The 23545-nt window shown below is 43.6% G+C and overlaps 3 protein-coding genes across 5 annotated transcripts; all 3 read right to left on the reverse strand.

Annotated features, from left to right (window-relative positions):
* Positions 1-4782: 4782 nt before the first annotated feature.
* Positions 4783-12488, reverse strand: LOC127295160 (uncharacterized). 3 transcript variants are annotated; one of them, XM_051325060.2, is made up of 11 exons: positions 12281-12488; positions 11639-11816; positions 11235-11356; positions 10736-10844; positions 10606-10645; positions 9668-9757; positions 9467-9566; positions 9239-9378; positions 6181-6283; positions 5455-5993; positions 4783-5340 (listed from the first exon to the last, which is right to left on the reverse strand). In XM_051325060.2, exons 2-11 carry the CDS (start codon positions 11778-11780, stop codon positions 5052-5054), a joined length of 1674 nt encoding a protein of 557 aa, XP_051181020.1. In that variant the 5' UTR covers positions 11781-11816; positions 12281-12488; the 3' UTR covers positions 4783-5051. The 3 variants fall into 3 exon arrangements, with proteins under 3 accessions (XP_051181020.1, XP_051181019.1, XP_071675109.1); XM_051325059.2 differs by having other exon boundaries at positions 11639-11820; XM_071819008.1 differs by having other exon boundaries at positions 11639-11826; positions 12280-12488.
* Positions 12489-14709: 2221 nt separating this feature from the next.
* On the reverse strand, positions 14710-18761 carry LOC127295157 (uncharacterized). Its single transcript, XM_051325057.2, has 6 exons — positions 18452-18761; positions 17361-17897; positions 16443-16582; positions 16195-16315; positions 15400-15540; positions 14710-15095 (listed from the first exon to the last, which is right to left on the reverse strand). The coding sequence occupies exons 1-6, from the start codon at positions 18647-18649 to the stop codon at positions 15009-15011; spliced, it is 1224 nt and encodes a 407-aa protein (XP_051181017.1). The 5' UTR covers positions 18650-18761; the 3' UTR covers positions 14710-15008.
* Positions 18762-18996: 235 nt separating this feature from the next.
* On the reverse strand, positions 18997-23303 carry LOC127295159 (prefoldin subunit 2). The gene is made up of 2 exons (XM_051325058.1): positions 23116-23303; positions 18997-19699 (listed from the first exon to the last, which is right to left on the reverse strand). Exon 2 carries the CDS (start codon positions 19648-19650, stop codon positions 19207-19209), a length of 444 nt encoding a protein of 147 aa, XP_051181018.1. The 5' UTR covers positions 19651-19699; positions 23116-23303; the 3' UTR covers positions 18997-19206.
* Between the last annotated feature and the right edge of the window lie 242 nt (positions 23304-23545).

Below are 23545 nucleotides of genomic sequence, written 5' to 3' on the forward strand. Positions count from 1 at the left end.
CCCCCAAACGCTCAATTCGGCACCGTTTGGGGGACGGTTTGGGGGGCACGACTGGAGATGCTCTTAGGTCACAGATCCCTTGTTGCTCAGTCTCTATGGGGAGCCACCCAACTTGCTCGGTAGCTAAATGCTCGCGGGAGACTGCCACGGCGCGTTTGAGGAGTTGTTGGTCAGACTGCTCTAGGATGCGGGCGGCATTCCACTGGTCATGCGCGAGCCGACAAGACTCGAGTATCGCTGCCTACTGCGGATCGACCACATGCTTCTGCTCCTCCTCGGCCGCTGATGACCCACAAATATAGGGTATCGCAACAGTCTTCGAGGGAAGTGAAAAAACAAATTTATTGATTCGACACAAGGGGAGGTAAAGAATACTGATAAGCCTTAACAGCAGAGTTGCCAATTCAGCTGCACGTGGAAAGCACTAGTAACAGGGGTGATGTGACAGCAGCAGTAATATGAGAGCAATGGCAATAGTAATACAACAGTAGTAGCACAGAGCAGATGGCACGAGAAAATATTCCAGTGCATAGTTGACTGTAGAGCAATGATGATGGCAGAAAGACTGGGGTTCCCAGCTATCTACACTAGTGGTAACTCTCCAAATAACATGTGTTGGGTAAACATATTACAGTTGGGCAATTGATAATTGTGAGGACATGACAATGCATGCTATGATAAGATAAAGGTTACACTAGTATTTAATTGGGCATTACAACATAATACATTGACCGTAATCCAACTGTGTCTATGACTAATAATCCACCTTCAGGTTATCATCCGAACCCCTTCCAGTATTAAGTTGCAAGCAACAGGCTATCGCATTAAGCAATATGTGTAAAGTAAATAATAGAATTATCCTTAGACAAAACATTGTTGTTTTCGCCCTAGTAGCAACAGCACCTCTACAATCTTAGAAGTTATGGTCACTCTTCCAGAAAACTAGAGGCACGAACTCACTATCGAGCATAAATACTCCCTCTTGGAGATACAAACAACTACTTGATCAAGGTAACTACAAGTACCGGAGAGCATGCAAGATCTTAAATAACAGTAGTATGATAATATAATGAACAATCTGATCACAATTCCACAATTTATCAGATCCCAACAAACACAACACTGATTACATCATATGGATCACAACCATGTAAGGCAGCTCATGAGATCATTGTATTGAAGTACGTGGGAGAGAGAGTACCAACTAGTTACAGCCAAGAACCCGTAGTCCAGGGGGGACTACTCACGAACCATCATGGAGTCGGAGTGGAGGCGGTGGAGTCGAAGGAGATGGCTGCGGGGGTCAATCCCTGTCCCGACAGGGTGCCAGAACAGGAACTTCTGACCCCTGAAACTTGTCTGGAAGATGGCGGCGACGATGGAACTTTTCGTGGACGGAGGCTGGATGTTTCAGGTTTTTTGCGTCGAAGGCAAATAGACGGAATGGTGAGGTTGGTGGGCGCCAGGTGGTCCCACACCACCCCTAGGCGTGGGCCAAGGCTAGGCTGCGCCAGGGTTGGTCTAGCCGGCTCCTGCCCCCTTCGTCTCTTCTCCGGACTCCGTCTTCGTTTCGGTAAAATAGCAACTTCGGCTTTTGTTTCGTCCAATTCCGAGAATATGTCATGTACAACTTTTCTGAAATACAAACCAACAGAAAACAGGGAACTAGCACGGTGGCATCTTGTCAATAGGTTAGGTCCGGAAAATGCATAAAAGTGTCACGAAGTGTAAACAAAACATATAGAAATTATTGTAAAACAAGCATGAAGCATCAAAAATTATAGATATGTTTGCAACGTATCAGCCGCTTCGAGCTCAGCGTCAACCTCATACTGCACGTTCAAGAGGATGGACTCCGCTATGTCTTCTTCGCTGAGGCATGCGTTGAAGATGTCTGACAGGCTCCAGCTGCACTCCAGCTCCGGAGGCGGAGGCAGAGGGTGCAGGCGTCGTGCGCCCATTGCGCCCATTGCGCCCCAATATAGAGTAGATGGTGGCCTTGTAGCGAGGCATGCTGGCTACACAGCGGCGATGATTGGTGGGTGAAGAGTTTGGTGGTGATGAGCACCGCGGAGGTCGCGCTTTAAAAAGGCCAAGGGTATTAGATACCGACACGGAGCTCGAGCCGTCGACATTGCTAGTGGCACCGACGGCCATGGTTGCAGCCGCTCGTCACTACCGTCGGGTCACGTACAACGATGTCGTCGGTCAGTTTTCTGCCTTGCGGTCGCTTCCAAAACGGGCCCATGGCACACGCGTTGGGTCCGCGTCGCATCCGGCGCGGATGCTTTGGTTCCCCAAATTTGGTGGCCCGATGGATCGCGTTGGACGGGTTAGTCGGGTTAGTCTGTTTTGGCCGCTCTGCCGGATCATGCGCGACCGGTCGGCCTGTCCAGTTCGCATAGGTCATGACCTGATGGGTCGGCCCGCTGGAGATGGCCTAAGCTATTGACAGTTGGACAGTGCTAGCCGTCGGTCACCCGATCGAAAATCTAAAAATCGGTTGCTATTTTCATCATTAGATCAAGATTGTACGTTCTGCAATTAATACCTCACTCACATCGCCCCACTGTAGGATGAGAGCCCACCACCATGTGCTATCATTAGGTGTTACAACAAAATTAATTCAACAAACAAACAGGGGTATTTACAATAATAATTAGTGACAATTTCAACGAAAGCAAAAAAATTCAGCACTATTAGTTTTCCGTGCCAAAAATATCTTTACAATAAATTTGCAACAAAACCTACATTTTTATTTGGGTGCTCACAATAATTTCCCATTTCAGAATTTTTTTTTACAACAAATCAAAAATATATTTACAGCATTAATTAACAACAAAAACAGTAACAAATTTGGGTGTGTACAACAATAGCTAGCAACAATTTAAAAAAATAGATTCCACAACAAAAATATGAAAAAATATTTACAACATTAATCAACAACACAAACAACAACTAATTTGGGTGTTTACAACAATGGCTAGCAACAATTTTAACTAAAAAATAACAGTTTAAATGGTCAAAATGTGACAATGTATTTACAAGATTAATTAATAACAAAAACAACAACTAATTTAGTTCTTTACAGCAATAGCCAGCAACAATTTTAACAAAAAAAGCCAGAAATATATTTACAACAAATCACAAATATATTTACAATAATAATTAACAGTAAAAACAACAAAAAAATTACCTTACCCGCGCACACGTCCTTGGCCATCTCCCCTAGTACCTCCGGCATCGACATCACCACAATGGTACCTAGTGGTCAGGACGCTGCGGTACCCAAGCAGTACGAGGCGCAGGGCTTGTCGGGGGAGGGACATGGCGCCAAGGATTGACTCGCCGGAAGGAACAGTAGGCGCTCGCTGGGGGAGCACTCGCTGGCAGAGGCGCTCGCCGAAGGATGCGTTGGGGCGGCGGCCGAGGGAGGACCAGGGGCGTCGCGCTCTCCAGCAGAGGCGCTCGCAGGAGGATGCGCTGGGGAGGCGGCCGGGGGAGGACCATGGGCGGCGCGCTCGCCAGCAGAGGCGCTCGCCGGAGGATGCTCTGGGCGGCAGCCGGGGGACAATCTAGGGCAGCGTGTTCGCCGGAGGATGCACTGAGGCGGCGGCCAGGGGAGGATCTAGGGCGGCGCACTCGCCGGGCAACACGCTCGCGGGAGGAGGGGCGGTGACGCGCTCACTGGGAAGGAGCTGGGGCGGCGACGAACACACATGCACCGGGCATTCAACATCGATGCCGCTGTGCTCGCGTGGCTGAACGGTTAACAGTGGAGAACTCGCGGCATGCATATAGCCGGCAGAGGAAAGCTCGCGTCCGGGCGGCCAGTGGAGGAAACCCCGCGCCCGGCAAAGGAAAGCCCAGGTCCGGGCGGCCGATGGGAAGGAGCTGCTGTCGTCCACACTCCAGAGGAGGAGAGAGAGGAATTAGATGAGGAATTAGTGGAGGAGACGATGCGATGGAGGGGATGTGCACGTGGGTGGGCCTGGTGGTCGTTGTCAGACGCGTGTTGGGAGCGACCGATCTTTTGCAATCGATCGGGCGACTGATCACAAGCATTTCCCTTGACAGTTTGCTTCAAGTCGTTGGTCACTGCTCCGCACTATGTTAGTAATATGTTGCGCAAATTTGTAAACTTTAATATAAAAAATATATAGATATCAATACGAAGCTTAACTATACCAAATGCATATAATATAAAAATATATATTTCATGATAATTTAAATATATTAATTTTTCATTGTATATGTTTATATTTTTATCAATATACATGGTTATACTTCAAAAAGTTTGATTTTAACCAAACTTGTATATGCAACATATTTTTGGCACGAGAGAGTAATGCCCAAGCACCACATGCCATTTTCGAATAGAAATGGCTACCGTATCTTTTTCATGTAATTTTTTAGAATTGAAGATTAATTTTTTTTTTTGGTAGTATATGTTAACAATCACAAAAGAAAAATATAGGAAACAATAAATAAAAATGAAAGTTATGTTAACATTGAGGAGACATTTCGAAGGAGCGCTCTGTCATTTCCATACAAATTTATAAAAGCTCTTCTAATAATACACACATATCAATATATCATATTGATTTGTTGTCAAAACATAAAGCCGGTTGCATGCATGAAGGTAATTTTGCCCTGTCAAGCGTCAACAGCTAACTTGGTCTTGGTACTTGGGATGCAATGTTGGCAAGTCCAGTACACTACTCTCGTGGCCTTGTAAATATCACCCATATTATGTAAATGCATTGAGATGCAACTTTGGCGTTTTCCCAGGAGAAGATCCAACAAAAAGTTCCATTGCCAGCAACCTCCACCAAATGTACTTAGCAAGAATTGTCTCAAAATTAAAGCCTTGCGGGGATAAGTTACATGATATTACAACAAGACTACTATACATTTACCAAAGACATGATCTACTCTCTGTCACTATCACAGGCTGCTTCCGGGATTTTCATTCTATCCCCAAGTTTTCAACCAACCACCAGTTTTGTGTAGCCTGTCTATTTTCTTCTGTATATTCAAAAAAATGAGGGTTAACTACGGTGGGATCTGGTCATCCTATGGTGTGGTGTTAAGCACCAAAGCCACCTATTGATCCTCCTTACTCTCTTGGGCTCATTGTCACTGTGGAAAGCGTTCGGACGGAGGCCATCGATATTCAGGCTCTCTTCTTCATGCACCTTTGTTGTGCTCCTCAATGCCGTGGATTTTGTTGTTATCATAGTAGAAGTGGTCATGTCTTTAGAAGAATCACTGTCGAAAGCACCTTCCTCCCTGCCGCGGACATCCTCATGGTGCAAGGAATAAGCTTGCCGGATCTCTCTGCATCAAGGAAGATGCAATGCAAGTTAAGTTGTAATGTATGTTTAATGCCTTCACGAATACTAGTCAAACGCAAATATAGAACACAGTGTGTCCACATCTCTTAATGCATACCTTGAATCTCGGGGTGGCGTGGTAAGAGGACGTCCATTCAGGAGATTGACTGTATCCGAAATGTTAGTATGTGAATTTCTAGAACCGATGATGCCACTGCCTTCTTCCGAAGTTGCATCATAACTGAGGAACTTCTTGAGCGCACTGATATTTCCAGATCTTTTGCCTTGGAGAACTGCAATAGCAGTGTCCAGTATGCCCAGAGCCTCCTCTACCTCAGGACTAATAAAAGGTTTATTTTTGTCTTGTTGCGCTTGCTCGGCCAGTTGGTTAGAAGAGCCGGTTGCAAGATGATCCACCTTGAAGGATGTGTTCTGTTCACTCTCCTCTTCAACAATCTCACTGCTTGGGGAGAGATTAGTAACTGCTAGAGGATCCGTTGCAGTGGGATTCTCAGGTAGCACTTCATTAGCATTTTTCTCAATTGGCATCACATTCGCCTTGTTAGAAGAATACTGGTACTCACGCATTCTTGCATAAAGTGGTGCTCGTAGAGCTTGCTTGTAGTCTTCATCACAAGCGGCTACAGTACTAACAGCCTGCAGTTAAGCCAATAAGAATTGCTTAACAAGGTATTGTTTTCCAGAATATCATGCTTCAATGTAAAGTATCACACAAGATTTCTCACAGAAATCCATGTTGTCAGCATAGTTGAAATGTATGAATTTGTTGTCCATATTCTTCCTAATATGATAATATCACATGTACATAAAGTAAGTCACTAACCTTCTGATACAGCTTATGCCCGCTACCAATAAGCTGCCTTGACATAAAGTTGATCAACCATGGGGGAACAAAGTCTAGCTTAATGTCCATATTCGCTACTGCCCTGAAAGAGTTATTAGGTTTTAAAAAAGAGCACAAGTATATTTAGTAAGGCTGATAAATGTTGGGGTTGAATCTCTCAGCCCCTATCTTCCTTCTACCTCTACCAATCTCACTTCTGTATCTCTCAAGAACACACGCACATACATTAGCCAAGGAAGAAGAATAAGCTTTGCCCACAAACACTTCCTTGGCACCACCGTGGCTACATCCTTCCTCTTTTCTCATTACTGAACATAGTACTTACATAGACTTATATAGGCAGGGCCAGGACGCACGCTGCCCACTACACCACCTAGCAAGGCCATGAACTCATGCCACTCCTTGACCCACTACTCCACTAACATGCACTAACTAATCCCTAGCTACATGCATCGCGCGCCATCTACTCAACGGCCACATGACCTGGCCAGACTAACAAAACGACTTCGTACTGGCCGGTTCACTAGCTCAACACTTGATCATACAGTACCGTATCCCGTCACGCTCCAGCCTCCGTCGCATCATGCCGCTTCTCGCGGGGTCGCCGTATCACACGGCACCATGGGCATCTCACCCTGCTCACCGCGTCGCACGGCAGCCTGGCACCTCGCCTCTTTCGCGCACACAGCCGAAGTATCATTGGCATACGTATACTTTCCTAAACTACATGCAATGCTCGAATACAAACATGTAGATACATGATCATGACAAGATTAATTCTAACATTCACCTCCCTAATCTTGTCATGTCAACTTGCAGATCACCCACAACTTCTTGCCATGGACGAGGCCCTTGCATCGCCAAACTCCACACCATCTTGCTTCAGCATCACGCTGCAAATGTTGTTGGCTTCACACCAACTCTTCATAATGGCGATGGCATCGCACCACCGTCGACCCTCCTCGAGATGACGGCATCGCACCGTCGTCGCCGCACAACGGCATCACACCATCGCCGCCGGTGACACACGGCAGCGTCGCGCCGCCGCCACCGTCTCGTGGAGGCATCACACCTCGGCTCCTTCTCGCAGCATAGCACCGCGCTGGGCTGCTAGCGGCATCACACCGCCAGCGACCTTCACCTCCTAGCGGCATCACGCCGCGACCAGCTGCTAGCGGCATCGCACCGCCAACAGCCTCCTTCTTGCGCCCTCGGCCTCCACCTCGCATGAAGCCCGCCGAGCCGCCGCCACCGCCTCGGATCTTGAGGCTCTGATACCAATTGTTGGGGTTGAATCTCTCAGCCCCTATCTTCCTTCTACCTCTACCAATCTCACTTCTGTATCTCTCAAGAACACACGCACATACATTAGCCAAGGAAGAAGAATAAGCTTTGCCCACAAACACTTCCTTGGCACCACCGTGGCTACATCCTTCCTCTTTTCTCATTACTGAACATAGTACTTACATAGACTTATATAGGCAGGGCCAGGACGCACGCTGCCCACTACACCACCTAGCAAGGCCATGAACTCATGCCACTCCTTGACCCACTACTCCACTAACATGCACTAACTAATCCCTAGCTACATGCATCGCGCGCCATCTACTCAACGGCCACATGACCTGGCCAGACTAACAAAACGACTTCGTACTGGCCGGTTCACTAGCTCAACACTTGATCATACAGTACCGTATCCCGTCAGGCTCCAGCCTCCGTCGCATCATGCCGCTTCTCGCGGGGTCGCCGTATCACACGGCACCATGGGCATCTCACCCTGCTCACCGCGTCGCACGGCAGCCTGGCACCTCGCCTCTTTCGCGCACACAGCCGAAGTATCATTGGCATACGTATACTTTCCTAAACTACATGCAATGCTCGAATACAAACATGTAGATACATGATCATGACAAGATTAATTCTAACAATAAATCGTTGAATACTGGTACAATAAAGATTTGATAGGAATAATACAGTAGTAGTGTTAGGGTGTAATAAGAGTCCAATTCTTAGTTTTGTCCAGTTGTAACCCTCAGCAATATACAAATAAAGGGTGTGGGAGCCTAATACTTATTCCAAGCACTAATGTAAATCCAGCAGAGAGCTAACTCGCCCCAAACGCACGCCAGCTCTCTGCCTTGCCACCCGTCCACTGCATGTCTCTTCCCCAAGGGCTTGGTTGGGATAGAGGAGGAAGCCTAGGATGGGGTGTGTTGGCAGAGGTGGAGGAAGGAGGATCTAATTCTGGTAGATATGGGTAGGTGGTGGTATTGGCCATTGGTGTCCAAGTGAGGGTATTGCAACATGTCAAAGATTAAAGATGTCCATGATTTTTTTCCCTTTGATGATGGTATCCTCTAGAGTTGGCGGTAGGCTCTGCAAATGTTCATTTCCTAGCTAGGGCATTGCAAGCTGTAACAAGATACCCTTAACTATTAGATCATGCCCATCTTGCCGGTCGACTATTGATGAGTTAGTATTGTGGTCTAACAAGAGCCTGAGTTCATAGTACGTATCAAAGTTTGATTAAAATAATTAACAACAGAAATAAGGGTGTGGGGATCCAAAGGTACCATACAATTTATCTAAAGTTTCTAGACTGCATAAAGCTGAGACATTATTGACCAACAGTTTGTTAACGGAAGCAGAATTGAAGACAACGAGTGCGCACTTACTCTTCGGTGTTCACACTAATATAAGAACATAAAAGGTATTTATTTTATGGATAAGTTGTGTTTTTATGTATGAAAGGGTGGATTATAAAAATTATACATCCATCTGTATTACAGAGATAAAGACATAAAGTGAAGAAAAAATTCAGTGCTCCCTTGGTTTGTGTGGCAAAATCATCCAGAACAACACTCTTTTGAAAGAGACACTATATTGATTGAATTTTTTGAAAAAAAGAGTAGGCACAATTTTGAAGGCTTGGGTAGGGGTCTGAGGTGAAATGTGATGCCCTATATCAATTACTGATTGTCCAATTGCAAAATAGCATCATACGCGTCGAAGTGCAAAATAGTATCAGACACGTAACCTGAAAAAACTTTTTTCCTTCGTAATCCTCTGTAAAACAAAGCCTCCAACTACATCCATCCGAATCGTGTCACCAGCTTCAGGAATTCCATCCGTAGTAAATCCATGTGTCTGCATATTTATATTATCCAAATCGGATATCTGCAAGCAAGTAAATAAGCAGTAAGTAAACAAAACTAGGACACAGACTATTAAAGCTGTAGGAAGAAGTTCACAACAACCTACGTACAGTTTTCATAATTACAATGACAAGATCTTCTTTAAGATACTCAAACTGAAAGTAGTGCAGAAGAGCTTCTCTCTCTGAAACTGGCCATGGGACCTTCACCCTTTCTTCCAAATAGTGAATAAACAAATTAGCTAAACCGAACGGAAAGTCAAATTTAAACTGTAAGAAAGGATTCTTCAGAGAAATTAGTCTTCAGCCAACCTGATCAAAGAAATTTCTTCACCAATCCGAACCTTTTTTAAGCAACCTGATTGGGCAATTTTAAAAGTTGGCAGATTGTATTGAGGAAACCTGGAGAAAAATAATCTCATAAGTTCATGAGAGAATTCATTTGAGAAAGTCATTGTTTTGTTTGGTCCGGGTAGACTTATATGATCAAGTATACTGCAGACAACATGTTTACTTTGTAAAACATAGAGCATCAAGTAGTTGCATGGAAAAAAATACGCACATACCAATAGTAGAAGCTAATAAACCATAGAATTAGCACTGTTAAACTTTACCCGTAGTGGGTAAATCGAATCATTATATACTGGGTGAAAAAAAAAATTATAAAATGCTTTATCAGATTACTTCAGTGTGCAGTGTTTAGGTGCAACTGTACAACATCAGGTGGTTCATGAGAAGTGGGTATACGCAAGCCATGTGGCCGCTACAAGTAAAAAAGGGCACCTGTGGTGGACTTAAATTGGGCAATATTGTGATTCCTACAGGAAATCAAGGAGTAGGATACTATCATTACTAATAACATATATAGTTTGCCGACAGTGAAAAATCAAAGAAGTGTATTCAAGAACCCAAGAAATGACAATCTATTTATCAACTTCCTAAATGGCATACATAATCAATAAATAGAACTCTATTCCCAATGTTACATGGTATCTAAGTGAGATAAATGCATTTATATTGACCGCTGTTGTAACAACCACACGGTAAAAGCTAAGCCAAACAAATCATAATTCAATGTCCAGTGTTCACAAATATTTAAAAATAGCATGTAATAATTCAATGTCCAGTGTTCACAAATATTTAAAAATAGCATGTATAGTTTTCAAGAGTGCAGTAAAGAAGAACATGTTGTCTTCAATGAACAAAAAACTGTACTGGTCTTATTTTCTTTTAGAAAACAATGCACTCACCATTTTCTGTATAGACCTGATTCCCATGACACACATGTACCTATGCAAAGTAAAATAAAAATAAAATAGCATGCTTTAGTGGCTATCTGAAACTAAAGTGTTACTCATTGGTGGGATTATAATTCCTTACAAACATCGATAGGACCATCAGCAAAGCCTTCGGCAAGAAGGGTATGAAATGGGGTCCCATCTGGGCCCTCGCGATACATGACTCTTAATTGGTCCGTATCCTGCTTCACCTACAGAATAAAGATGACTACATTTCAATGAAACAATTCCTAGAATTTATGTGGAAGCCTCGGAGAAGAATTCTCCCCAAATGAGGGAAGAAGGTAAAAGAATAATTAAGTTTGAATTAGCACAATACTCTTCTGAGAGGTAGAAACTACAAATAAAACTAACATATTGCATGCTCGAAACAAACGATAGATATATAACATAACTAAACGATGAACTGATTACGCTGAAACAAAACACTAAAATAGACTCATTACTGCATATTATAATCAAATAATATTATAAAATCTGTTTAAATGCATCGTGGTATCGCGTATTCTAAACTAAAAAAATACATACTGTCCAGCAGCTTTCTTCTAGAAATGCATTAACCAGTTCAGTTAAATGCATACCTTCCACTCCTTGTGTTGTGGCCCATGAATCTCTGAAGGCCGTTTATTTCCTGAAGTATCTAGCATTTCAAGAAAATTGGAAACTTCTTTGGCCCGTGCTTCAGCAATAACGTCGATATCGCCTAAGGAGACAGAACCATAAATGAAAAACACAGAAAGAGACATATACACATGTAGTAGCAAATACGGATGGCAGGTACGGTTCATGAAGCAGTTTAATTAGCATCACGAATAACAAATACGGATGCGCATGTCAATATCACTAGGGGGTATTTATTTAGAAATAAGAACATTACACCGCACGTCTTTCTTTTAAAATTGCATACAACCTAGAGAAAAACTCATTAGATTAATGTCTACTGGTACGTTAATAAGGTGGGTGCCCAAAGATGCAGCACACAAACCTTGGTTGGAGCCAGGCAGAGACGACTCTAAAATCTGCTTCTTTACCAGAGATCTCAAAGAGCCCTCGTCGGCGATATCAGGGCACGACAGGGTCTTGTCCATGCGGTCGCGCAGCTCCAGAATCCCCTTCCTCTTCTCCATGGGTGCTGCGTGCTGCCACGAAGCTCGACGAGTCACCTACCTTCGCCCAAACACCACAAAAGATCAGAGCTTCAAAACCCGAAATCGCGAGACCGATCAAATATAGAATCCGCACGAGCCCAAAGATCCCCACGGAAAAAACTCTAAAGGCGCCAAATAAGGAAGAGGTGAAGGATTAAAGGAGAAGAAATAGTTTGATTCGTGCGATTCTGAGGTGGAAAGGAAAGGATTCCATCTCCATTAAAGCAGAAAGAAAGGGCAGCTTGGCTGCGAAAGGCCTGGGGTTTATCCCAAAGGAATATACGAAATACAAATCATTAATCGCTTTTAGCTCACTACTACTATGAACTTTGCCCCATGGAGCGCCAAATAGGAAAACGGAACATAATCCCACTGTTTCAGATGCAGAACAGATCGCCCAGTGAAGGGAGAATATTCGCCGAAGATAGCACGTGGATATTGGACTGAAATAAATCCGTCGAGCCTTAGTGGACGCTTACCGTGTGCGGAGATCCCGGGGCTGGGGAGCTGGAGCTTGGAGGTGATCGACGAGGAGGATGGAGGGGAGGGACGAGACAAGAGGAGGAGGACGAAGAATGGCTCAGCAGCAGCTTAGTTGTTGCCTCGTTGGTGCTGGATGGGCGGCCCACCTGCACGAGTTAAGAGGGTACCCTTTTTTTTCCACTTTCGCCAGCCAACGATGAACCATTTTCCCCACACAGATGTACGCGGCGATGTGTACCCCATATATAGGCTTTGGACTTTTGAGTTCTCATACTACCTAAATAAATACATTTGCGGGACAGAACGTAGATAAAAAAGCTTTTCACCAAGAAGTGTCTGTTTTCGCAATTCAGATAGAAAAGGCAAACCAGAGGACTATCTCAAGCAAGAACACTTGCCATGTGGATTGTGGGTGTAGGCAATTTGTTTATACTGACTTTTCTATTTCTCATGCAGCTGGTAAATAAGCATCTCCACATGTCAATTGTAACAACCAATTTGATCCTCACAACTAGATTCATGCAACTACAAAACGATAATAACAACTTAATTGTATCGGGAGAAAAAACAATTTGTAAGTTCTTATAGGTCGACGTTTTAACAAAATTGCATATTTCTACCCAAAATTTCAAAATTCGTGTTTTAACAACGTTGACAGCTCGACGTTGCCCCGTGTAAGATGTTGGATCAGATGTGTGTTGGACTAGAGCCATGGATCCCTCATGGTGGAATTTTTTTGAAAACCACCAACTTAATCTGTGGATTTAATCTTTAAATTTAACTAATATGGGCCCCCTCCAATGTAGTTTACATGCAATTGACACCCCTTGTTGAAGTTTCCTGGCTTCCTCCCTGGTTGCTAGATGGTGAAGGAAAGAGATGGAGCTAGTGGTGTTGCATTTACCATGTCGATTAAAAAAAGGTTAGACTAAGAGGTTCCTTTTTTCACAATTCAGATAGAAAAGGCATACAAGAGGACTATCTCAAGCAAGAACACGTGGCATGTGGATTGTGGGTATACGCAATTTGTTTATACTGACTTTTCTCTTTCTCATGCAACGGGTAAACAAGTATCTCTACAGGTCAATTGTAACAACTGATTGATCCTCACAACTAAATTCATGCAGCTACAAAACGATAATAACATCTTAATCGTATGGTGACAGCCAGAGAAGAACAATTTCCAAGACAACATAACTATTATCATAGATCAAAATACGTATATGTGTACCCAAAATCGCAAAGGTTGTCTTTTGGCAACATCGATGGCTCGACGATGTCCCTCTACAAAATGTTAGATCACATGTGTGTTGGTCTCCTCTTTTTGAAGCGGCTGCTGGATGGTGGAGGCAAGAAATGGAGCGGTGTTGCATGTACCATGCCAACAACGACGGGTCTCTGCGGTGTATCATGATTTAATAAAGATATTTGAAGGTTTTAAATTGGATAATCCGATTTTTTAGTCAAATGTCAAGGCCAATCTCACAATGTTAGTGGTTATTGAGTTACCAAATTCGTTTGGTGAGCATGTTTAGCTAAGTTTTGCAAGAACTCTACCAATGAGAGGTATATCCCACTATTTTGGTTTTCGGTCCAAATCTGTCCTATTTCCAATTTGAACTCAGTAGCATTCAAATCCGAAACCAGTTAAAATCCGCTCCGATCCGAATTGAAGAAAAAAAATATGGTAAAAAATACTATGGTATAAGTAAAATTTGATCCGATCTGCTCACACCCTTAGTTGAATCAGATGAGGCGCGCGCGTGCTGAGTGATGATGCTAGGTTCGGTTGGATGGTTTCAGGTAAGGGTAGCTTTCGCGTAATCCCATCATCGGTCATCCCCGGATAGCGGTGCCCGTTGGTAGTGGTTTCGGTTGGCTGGAGGCTGGTTGTGCTGCGCTGCCGTGGTCGCGGCTCGCGGGCGGTGCGGTGGTCTCCAGTATTAAGTGTGACCGAGCGGAGGATGGATGACTGGGCTGGCTGCCGTTGCTGCTATCATGATCTGCGCTATGGCATGGTTCCCTGTCAACGTTCGATGCACGACTAACTTTTATTTTAGGAAAAAGACTGGGTCAGTCTGATCTTTCTACGGCTTCGCTTCAAACTTTTTCTACAGTTTGTCTTAAACTCCAAGCGATTGGAGTTTTCACCAAAGATTAATTTTGCTGCTGATTGATGACCAACCAGATTATTTTTCCAGTAAAATCAGGGCTAGGAAAGCGAAACGTTCTAGTACATTTTCCCGTTTGAAACGTCATCTTACAGTCTTGACAGGTCCTACTTTAGAGGCATGTTTTATACCCCATCCGTTCCACAAAAAAAAAGATATCTCAACTTTGCCTAAATTCACATGTATCTATACACTAGAACATGTCTATATACGCATTAACACATTTATATAGACAAAGTTTAGAACGGAGGGAATAATAAAAATCTTCAGCATACAAAAAAAAAGCATTATCTCGACAACTTCACATATTCTGATTTCAAGGCCAGCTGATACCAAAACACCTTGACCCTCTATAATCAACAAAAACGAACATGCAGGCATGCCTACATAACAGAGCCGATCGAGCCATGATGGAATTTATTCGACCGATTGTTGTAGCAATGTGCGGAAAATAAACAACTCAGGATGCGAGGTTTTAATGCGACGGTAGACCTGAATCATTTAACAGTGATTTTCACTCTCCAGCAAGACGAAACAATTCCTCTCCCAGCAGTTACTTCTCTGGTGGCGATGTCAGCTGCCTTAGGTTGAACTTGGCAAGCTCTTTGTATCTCTCCACCACACCAATCATGCATATAGTCTGCTCACAATTCAAACAAATGGTTTATCAGAACCTCAGCTGAGACCATCTATCTAGTATCTACTAAAGCTACTATAAAAAGTGATCTCATGTGTGTTCTTTGTAAGGTCGGCAATCATTTGTATTTAGTATGGGTTTGGAAATAGAGAAAGTGCTTTCACGAAACATAACACTAGGGATTTCAGCAGCAACTAATATGGATTTTAATGACAATTGTAGTACTATAAGGTTTTGTTGACAAAGCACTTCCACAAAACATAACAATAGGCATTCGAAAGAAATCCAACTGTATTAAAGCATTTACCTTGGCAATCTGGACAATAATAGTCTTGTCAGGGTTGCTGAGGTCAACTTTGTGAGCTTGAGGTATAGATTTTGCTACTGCATTTATAACTTTCATTCTATCGATTCCCGTGTTTGACCTTGCTTCGTATAGCACAGCAAACTGCAAACAATGAAACAAGTGAGTAAGGAACCATGTAGAATTTTGGACAGGAAAACAACAAAGCAAACAACTCCTATTTGGGCAATTTGCATTGTTCTATAGAAACAATGCATGCCCTAATAAATGATGTCGGTTACTGAAACTGCCTGCAATCGCTTGCTCATAAAATGTGGCATATTTGTGCTAAACTTTGTGTGGTCCTACTTCCTGCACTTCCTTTCGGATGATGAAAGCAAATAAACTTCTTTGGGTCACTTATATGACGGATGAATGGCATTTAGATACTGATTATGTAAACATCGCATTTGGTCTGTACTCCCTCCAGTCCAAAATATAAGGCATATATAAAGCCTTGACCTAAGTTAAAAGTTTACAAAGTTTGGCATGGTTAATAAAAAAAATGTCAACATCCACCGCATCCAATAAATACACATGAAACATGATGCTGATATTTTTCAATGAACATGGTCAAAATTAGAAAACTCTGACTTAGGACTAAAATAATTAGGACTTAGAACAATGTAATTTGATTATATTTATCTATAAGCAACAACACCCTATATGCCTACTCATGCAAGACAAAATATACTGTAGTCCTACTGCTTTGCCCTATGTTCTTATACCACACCACATAGCAAGCAAGGAGCAGGTTACCTTATGCCCTGAAGGAGATTCTTTGGGGAAGTACTTTTCAACAAGTGGACTAATGGCTCTTGTTATTTCCTCTTCTGAAGCATAACATACCACCTCAGCAGGGCAAACCCTCAAAAGAAACCTAGAGTACAATCAAGATGTAAGTCTATAAGCAAGAAAACAACTGCACACAACATAAGAAATTATGTCTTGAAATATGAGACTTAGTGAACAAGGAATGATAGATTCCAATAACATCAAATATGAACCTGGACATATGTTTACGAGTTGAGGCAGCCGAAGACATCAAGTTTTGTACAATCTCAACTGGACCAGGGTCTCCGTCTCTTTTGTGCATTTGAATGAAGATGCAACCATTGCAACCTGAATCGACGCTTGCAAAAAGCCTCTGTTTCAAGTATAGTGGTTTTCCATAGTGAGGCAAAGAAAAAATATAATGGGACTAGTATTTTCTGCATTTTCTGATACTAATGAATTGTTTCTTTAAGGAGCAATCATGTGCTGCGCAAGATTCTGATTGTCAATTTATCAGAAAACAGTTGCTAAAATGAGAGGTGTCATATATAATTCAGTCGTCAAATAAGTTTTTCTTGTCAAAATTAATTGCTAGGTGTACTTAAGAAGTTATACATAACTGCACAGGGATGTGGTAACAAGAGTAAAACAAGTAGCAAAGAATAAAAAGTTCAATACTACGGTATGTCAGTATCAATGAATAAATAGTAAAATACTGAAACTAATTACTACTGAACTGAAATACTGAAATATTTCTATCCACAGCAAGACGATCTCCAAATTTAGGGCAAGTGCAAGAAAACAGTGTATTTTAGATCTTAAGCACAAAAACATTTCAATGTCCAGCATACATATGGTATGGGGAAAGGGATGTGGAGAAGCAAGGATTTTATGAGCATCCCCACCTCGGTTCCAAAATATAAGGTGTATTTTGACTGTCGAGAACTGCCTAGGAGCTATGAATAAGAATTGCATGTTTCCATACAAAAATATTATAAGATATTTATGGTGTAAACTGTACCCAGAATATATGTTAAGCACGTCTGACCAAATTTAGTCCTTTTGCATAAGTTTATATGGACTACTATCTAACAGAACAGACCACCTTCTACATATTTTAAACTGTAACTTAGCTCAAAAAGCAAACAAACCTTTTTCCTGTCCCCCAGTTGTTTCAGGTCCTGATCAATTAAATCATCAATAGGTATGTCCTTGGACGCTTTTGGTAACCCAATGGACTCTTTTGGTTTATCAGTGGACTCTTTTGGTTTATCACTGGTCTCTGCTGATTTCTCAGTGGACTCTTTTGGTATGTCACTAGTCTCTGCTGGTTTATCAATGGACTCTTTTGGTTCTTCAATGGCCTCAGTTGGTTTATCAGCGGGCTCAACCGGGGCATCTTCTACACGTTGCTTCTTTGGTGCTGATCCATCAGCATTTTTCACCTGTTCTTCATCGTCCTTGCTGGTAATTTCTGAGTTACCAAGTACCTCTTGTTGCTTCTCAGATGACTTGGCTTCACCTTTTTCTGCATCATTTCCATTGTTGGTCTCCTTCACTGAATGATCTGCATCCTCGTCATCAGAGGAATCAGAATCGTCAAACTTTATCTTTTTGTTCAACGGTTTGTCAGGTATGATCTTGGACTTGTCAGCAAACCCTTTGCCGTCGACCAGGTCTTCGTAAAACTGCACATCCAACAACCGAGAATTGCATATCAGCGGCAATTCCTAGCCAAAGCATATTTTGGCAAGAAATCAACCAGGCAGCTTAGCAAAGTATGATCGTTTCCCTTGACACATGGCACAAATAAACATACAGCCCTTCCCAGAACAGAAAGGAAAACATAGTTGCATAACTTATGGTTAGTGTGTTGCTATATGAACGAATCACCACCATCTTCTGGAAAAAGTATACCAAGACTGTACATACTAGACAGGAAGATTCAAAGTTTCAAATACAACTACATTACAAGCCACAATTCAGCAAGCTGCAGTTGTGTTTTTCATTTCAATCAGTCTTCGCATCAATCAACAAGAAGTAAACTGTCCCACCACAGTAAACAAGTAACTACACTAAACACGACATAGCATTATCAGCGATCTGAAGTGGAACGAATCCCTCTAGCAGCTTCTAATTAGAAGTGACTTGCGGAATTAAGAACCCACACGAAGTAGCACACGTGCTACTCCAACATGGCAATACGACGAACACCTAATGAAGTGTGAACACGGCGTCTTACGGTGTCCAGCAGGGAGATTGCCTCGCGGGTGGCCTGTTGCTCGCGGCCGCCGTCGCAGGTGATGAAGAAGCCCTGCACGCCGGGGCGCAGCGGGTACGCGCCCTTCCTCACCGGCTTGCCGTGGGGGAGGAACTTGCGCTTCCTCCCCTTGGTGTCGCCGCCGGCGTTGGTGTTGGGCTTTCCAGCGGCGGAGGCCATACTGATCTGGTGGCTGCCTCGGGGTTTCTCTAGGGTTTCTTCTTCTCGTCTCCCTGGCTGCTGCGTATGAGCGTCGGGATGGGATTCGGGAGTGCCGCTCAGCCGGACACGCCAAGATCGTACGGTTATTATTAGTTCACCTTCCTATCAGCGCCCGTGCATATATAGATCCAACTTTGATCGGGAAAATTCACACTGTTTTCTCTCATAACGAATTTTGGTATATGGACAATGCAAAACATTTCAGGGTAGCAAAATTTCTACGGAATTCATCTTGAACCGCACCATGTCGTGAGTAAACAGAAATTCTGAAGAGCGACAAAAGAAGGACCATGAAAGATACATAGTAAGTCATTCTGGTTCGCAAAATCTGCAGTTACCAGCAAAGCTCTGATCTAGCATAATCTCAGTTTTACACACGAGGATTCAACAGTACTACAGCGTAGCATGATAATCACACCCAGAAACACAGTGTGACTATATCGGTTGACATACGGCAAAGAGCAATCTGATTTTGACAGAGAACCATGCAAGTCTCCCTGTTCTGACATTATGCTCTACTGTCCCCCTGCAGGGCCAACAAGAACACCCTGTGCAGAGGCTTCCTTCATGGTGACATCTTCCTCAGCATTGCCGTCGCCCTTCCGGATCCTGATCTTGTACTTGAGCTCAAACTCGGTGATCTCCTTCTTTTTCTTCTCCAGCGCCTCCTTCATGCGAGAGACCACCTCCTCAAGGCCCTCCTTGTTGCGGTGCACGGCAGGCAGCACTTCCTTGATGGTCCTCTCCACCAGGACTCCACCAATCATTCTGTAGCAGCGCCTTGTGGGGTCCAGAGGCTCGATTGCGCCAATCACGAGAGAATGCTCGCTCACTTCCATCTCCAGCTCCGTGATCTTGGTGTAGAGTTGGTTCATTTCAGTGCGCATGTTGGCATAAGTATTAGCGACTACTTGCTCATTTATGGGTTCTTTGCCGTCGCCACCTGCCCTGCTTGCCATTTTCCTTGTGACTGAACTAACCGCAGAAAGATGTCAGAACGAAAGAAACCTGCAAAGATAAAATAAAGATTCTTATCAGAATCAATAAAAGGGAAAAAAATCATTACCGTATCAAAAGCATACAGATAACTAACAAAGTGAAAATGTCTTGGGAGATAAAAGCGAAGCAAACTGATATTAGTCCTAACACATAGATGTCAATTATCACTATGACTCAACACTCAACAAAAATACACTGCTGTAGCAAAACATTCACAAAGAGCATTAAGAGGCAAACATATCACTGGAGCATAGCAACAGCAAGCAATCTTGTGACCAATAGTTGGCAAGCATATTAAAGCAGAAGACCCTATGGAGTATTTCTCAGACCTTGTCAGTCACGAGAGAAAGTTGATGTTTGCACGGGAAATATATAGATTACCCAATCATAAACTTTATAGATTCTATACACCACGCTGACGTGACTAAGGTTGAGAGATCGCTAAAGAAACTATCAACCTGACTCAACTGAGAGGCAACAACTAGGTATTTTGGGCTACTTCTGCTGTTCTGTTCGGCCCAATTAATTATGAGTAAACCTGTTATAGCAGCATCTTCTAAGGTTATATTCTAGGTCGTCATGATGAAATGGCAACCCTGTTTAGAACGAGACATATTGACACCTTTGCGGTTCAGGACTCAAGGATAATAAGATGAAATATTCAGAACATGGATGAGCAATGTTAAGAAATTCATACAGGTTTCTGAGCTAGTGAATGCAAACATGAATTCACCATTTGCTCCAGTGAGCAATTCAAATCCAAGCTACGCTGGCAACTGTAACATGAAAACCTTAACTTGGTCTAAACACAAAAGTCTTGCTCCGGCAGATAACATGCTAGTATGCTACCACAGCCCATGAAAAAGAAAATTTATGTGATACTTTGAATTTATGGGCCTGACCAGTCCTGTTTGCATTAGCAAGTCCGCCACTAATTAACCATCCAAGAAAACCATAGCCTGGAATGGACAGTCACAATTCTATTCCACTAGTAATTTCAGGGAACAATATAGACTTCACTGGAACTTATATAATTATATCGAACAAAAACAAAGTATCAACCCATAGATGACTGTTTGGGAAGAAAGCTAATGAGCCCAAGTTTGGCACACATAAGCATCGTTAAGCAAGTCTATAATTAGCCGTGGAAGCCCCATACACCCCTCCTGTGACCCACAACATACCAGCAAACTGACCCCTCTCACCTAAATCATGCTCTAAAATTCAAATCTTAATTACCTTATAATCATATATGTGCGGCTAAACCTAATTCAAACAACCTCACACAAATAGGGTGGCAAAAAAGACAAGACTATCTAGTGAGTAGGTGCGCTTGGTTTGAGGGCAAAGGGTGGGTGGGTTGGGATATCATTTTATTTTGGTTGGATGGGTGGGATGAGCCAAGAAAAATTGTTTGGTTGGATGAATAAGGGCGACTTCTTTTGGGCTCTTGCTTATGCATAAGCTGGCTTATGCGAAACGGTGGGAAGAAACTGTGGTGGGAAGAAGCTCCTAGAAACTGGTTCCTCCTATTCTTTTGGGCTTCTGAAAATTTGGCTTATTCATGTGTTGAGTTGTAAAATGTCTATAACGCCCCTAAATAATTTATGTGCCCCAAATGGGTTAGAAATGGATCAAGAAAATTACATAAAAATTTCCATTAAGCCGAGCTCATTATTATGTACCAAATTTTATACCAAAACCTCCCACATAGCATATATCAAAAAAGAACATGCCCAATTCATATCACAAAAATTACCTTAGTATTCACAACAATAGAAATTTAAACTACTTATATGTCTATAAACCTGGACGGATTCAAGCTATTTGCCAATATTTCGAGCTAATTGGGAAAAAATTGAGCTAATTACAAAGAAGGAGAGCTACTGTTCACGCAAACGAGGAAGGAATCGAGCTGTGGACTGGAAGTCTGGAACGGCAACCGCGGTCGCCGAGATGGACGTCTCCTGCGGGGTAGAGCTTGGCCGCCGGCGTGGAGCGCTTGGTCGTAGGCCACGGTCTCCTGATGCGGGTGGGCGGCGGCTGCGAGTGGGCGGCGGCTGCGGGTGGGCGGCGCCTGCGGGTGAGCGAAGCCTGCGGGTGAGCGGCGGAAGAGGAGTGGCGCCTGCAGGGAAGCGACGGAGGCGCGGTTGTGGCGTGGGGTAGCGGCGGCGGCGGTGAGTAGCTGTGGCGGCGGTGGAAGGGAACCCTTGCGTTGTCCTGGAACAGATCGATTCGGTCCGCTTTTTTTTTTCTTTTGACTTGGCCGAACCGTTTTTTACTGGAGTGGCATTCTGTTGTAATTAGAACTAAAATGGGTGGCAAATTCCTATACCGTTTCGGGTTTCTATCCAGAAGCTCGGGAAACTGCCTCCCATCAGTTTCTGAATTTACACACGATTGGAGCTTCTCGGTGAAAATAAGCAAGCCACCAGCTGGAGACTTCTTTTAGGCTTTAGCTGTCCACAACTTAGAAGCCAGCCTAGAAGCTAAAAAGAAGTGCCCCTTAGAAGCCAGCCTAGAAGCTAAAAAGAAGTGCCCCTAAGTAGTCGTTAGGCTTATCCAATTTCGTGTTTGGTTGGAGGGGCGAAGGTGAATAGGTTGTTTTGATGACCTCTGCGCTTCACATGGTTATATTACCCCTTTGTACATAAATTTTAGTGACAAATACTACTACTACTACAAATCACCACCTTCTCCAATCTACCACTCGGAAAGCTAGAAATACATACAACGATAATATTTACAGTAGTATGTAACAGAACTAGAATGCAATCTGCAATGAAATCACGTTTAATTAAATGAATGCATACAGTACAAAGGGTCAGGTAGTTGGCTCAGAATAGCTCATATGGGCAATCTGGTAGGTATAGGTAATAGGTTGATTACAAAAAAGGCTACTTCATTCTTCCGGTTGATATACACATACACCAGAAGTAAATTATACAAGTAGCAGCATAAATTTCATCCAGCGTGAGACATGGCATTTTCTTGACACGTTAAAGGAGTAGTTATAGCAACTGATAAATTGAAGTATTTTGTTGAACATGGTAAAAAAAAAGTATTTTGTTGAACTGAAGTCTCGTCATTATCCACTTGAGTGCTTGGCAATAGAGGAATAGGACAAGCGCGCCGCTAGGGCAGAGAGATGGCAGCGCGCGAGGAAGCGTGAGGAGAACCAGCTCGCCTCCAGGCTCCAGCGCAGAGAGGAAAGAGGGGAGACGACGCGCAAGGGAGAGGGAGTAGAGTAGCTCGCCGCCAGCGCAGAGACGAGAGAGGAGATCGGGGACGTCATTGTTTCGCCGCCCGCTCTCACGAAATCGCCCACATCTACTTCCTCCGACGTTCTCCGATCAAGAATCAGCAGGCCAGCACATAACAATTCCAATACTATTTCGAATAAGCGGAAAGAGGATGGAGAGTACCTGCTGCGTGCGCCGCCTGATTCACTGCAGCCGTGCTGCTGCCTTCCGCCGCCTAGCAAAGACGTGTCGCCACCCGCCGGCCACCGCCTCTCCTGGCTCGCGTTTGGGACGCCGGAGTTAGGGTCGGCTCCTGGTCCTGATCCAGGCGCAGTCTGCGAGTCAAGCAAGGCGAGTTGACCTGGCGGGCTGGGCCGAAAGGACTGAGGAGCCGATCACATCGCCTCATGAGTTCCAGGGCTGCAGAAACGGATGCACGCCAAATGAGCTCCTCACCCTTGGCCCAACTGTTTCTCCAAAAAACAAGCCTTGGCCCAACTCCATCTTTATCCAGGTTTATCAACCAGAGGGTTCAAAAGGACATTTAGACCAACTCAAAAGCTAAAGCCGTAAAAAATTGAACTAGATCTAGTAACAAGAGGCTAATAAAACA

The sequence above is a fragment of the Lolium perenne genome, chromosome 4 (genome assembly GCF_019359855.2).
Source record: "Lolium perenne isolate Kyuss_39 chromosome 4, Kyuss_2.0, whole genome shotgun sequence".
In the NCBI taxonomy this organism is placed as follows: domain Eukaryota; kingdom Viridiplantae; phylum Streptophyta; class Magnoliopsida; order Poales; family Poaceae; genus Lolium; species Lolium perenne.

Coding starts and splice junctions, on each gene's coding strand:
- LOC127295160 (XM_051325060.2), bottom strand. CDS start 11,780: ATGGAGAAGAGGAAGGGGATTCTGGAGCTGCGCGACCGCATGGACAAG. Junction 11,357..11,638: donor TCTGCCTGGCTCCAACCAAG/GTTTGTGTGCTG, acceptor CTGTCTCCTTAG/GCGATATCGACGTTATTGCT. Junction 5,341..5,454: donor ACGCCACCCCGAGATTCAAG/GTATGCATTAAG, acceptor TCCTTGATGCAG/AGAGATCCGGCAAGCTTATT.
- LOC127295159 (XM_051325058.1), bottom strand. CDS start 19,650: ATGGCAAGCAGGGCAGGTGGCGACGGCAAAGAACCCATAAATGAGCAA.
- LOC127295157 (XM_051325057.2), bottom strand. CDS start 18,649: ATGGCCTCCGCCGCTGGAAAGCCCAACACCAACGCCGGCGGCGACACC. Junction 17,898..18,451: donor CAATCTCCCTGCTGGACACC/GTAAGACGCCGT, acceptor TTGGATGTGCAG/TTTTACGAAGACCTGGTCGA. Junction 16,316..16,442: donor ACTCGTAAACATATGTCCAG/GTTCATATTTGA, acceptor ATTGTACTCTAG/GTTTCTTTTGAGGGTTTGCC.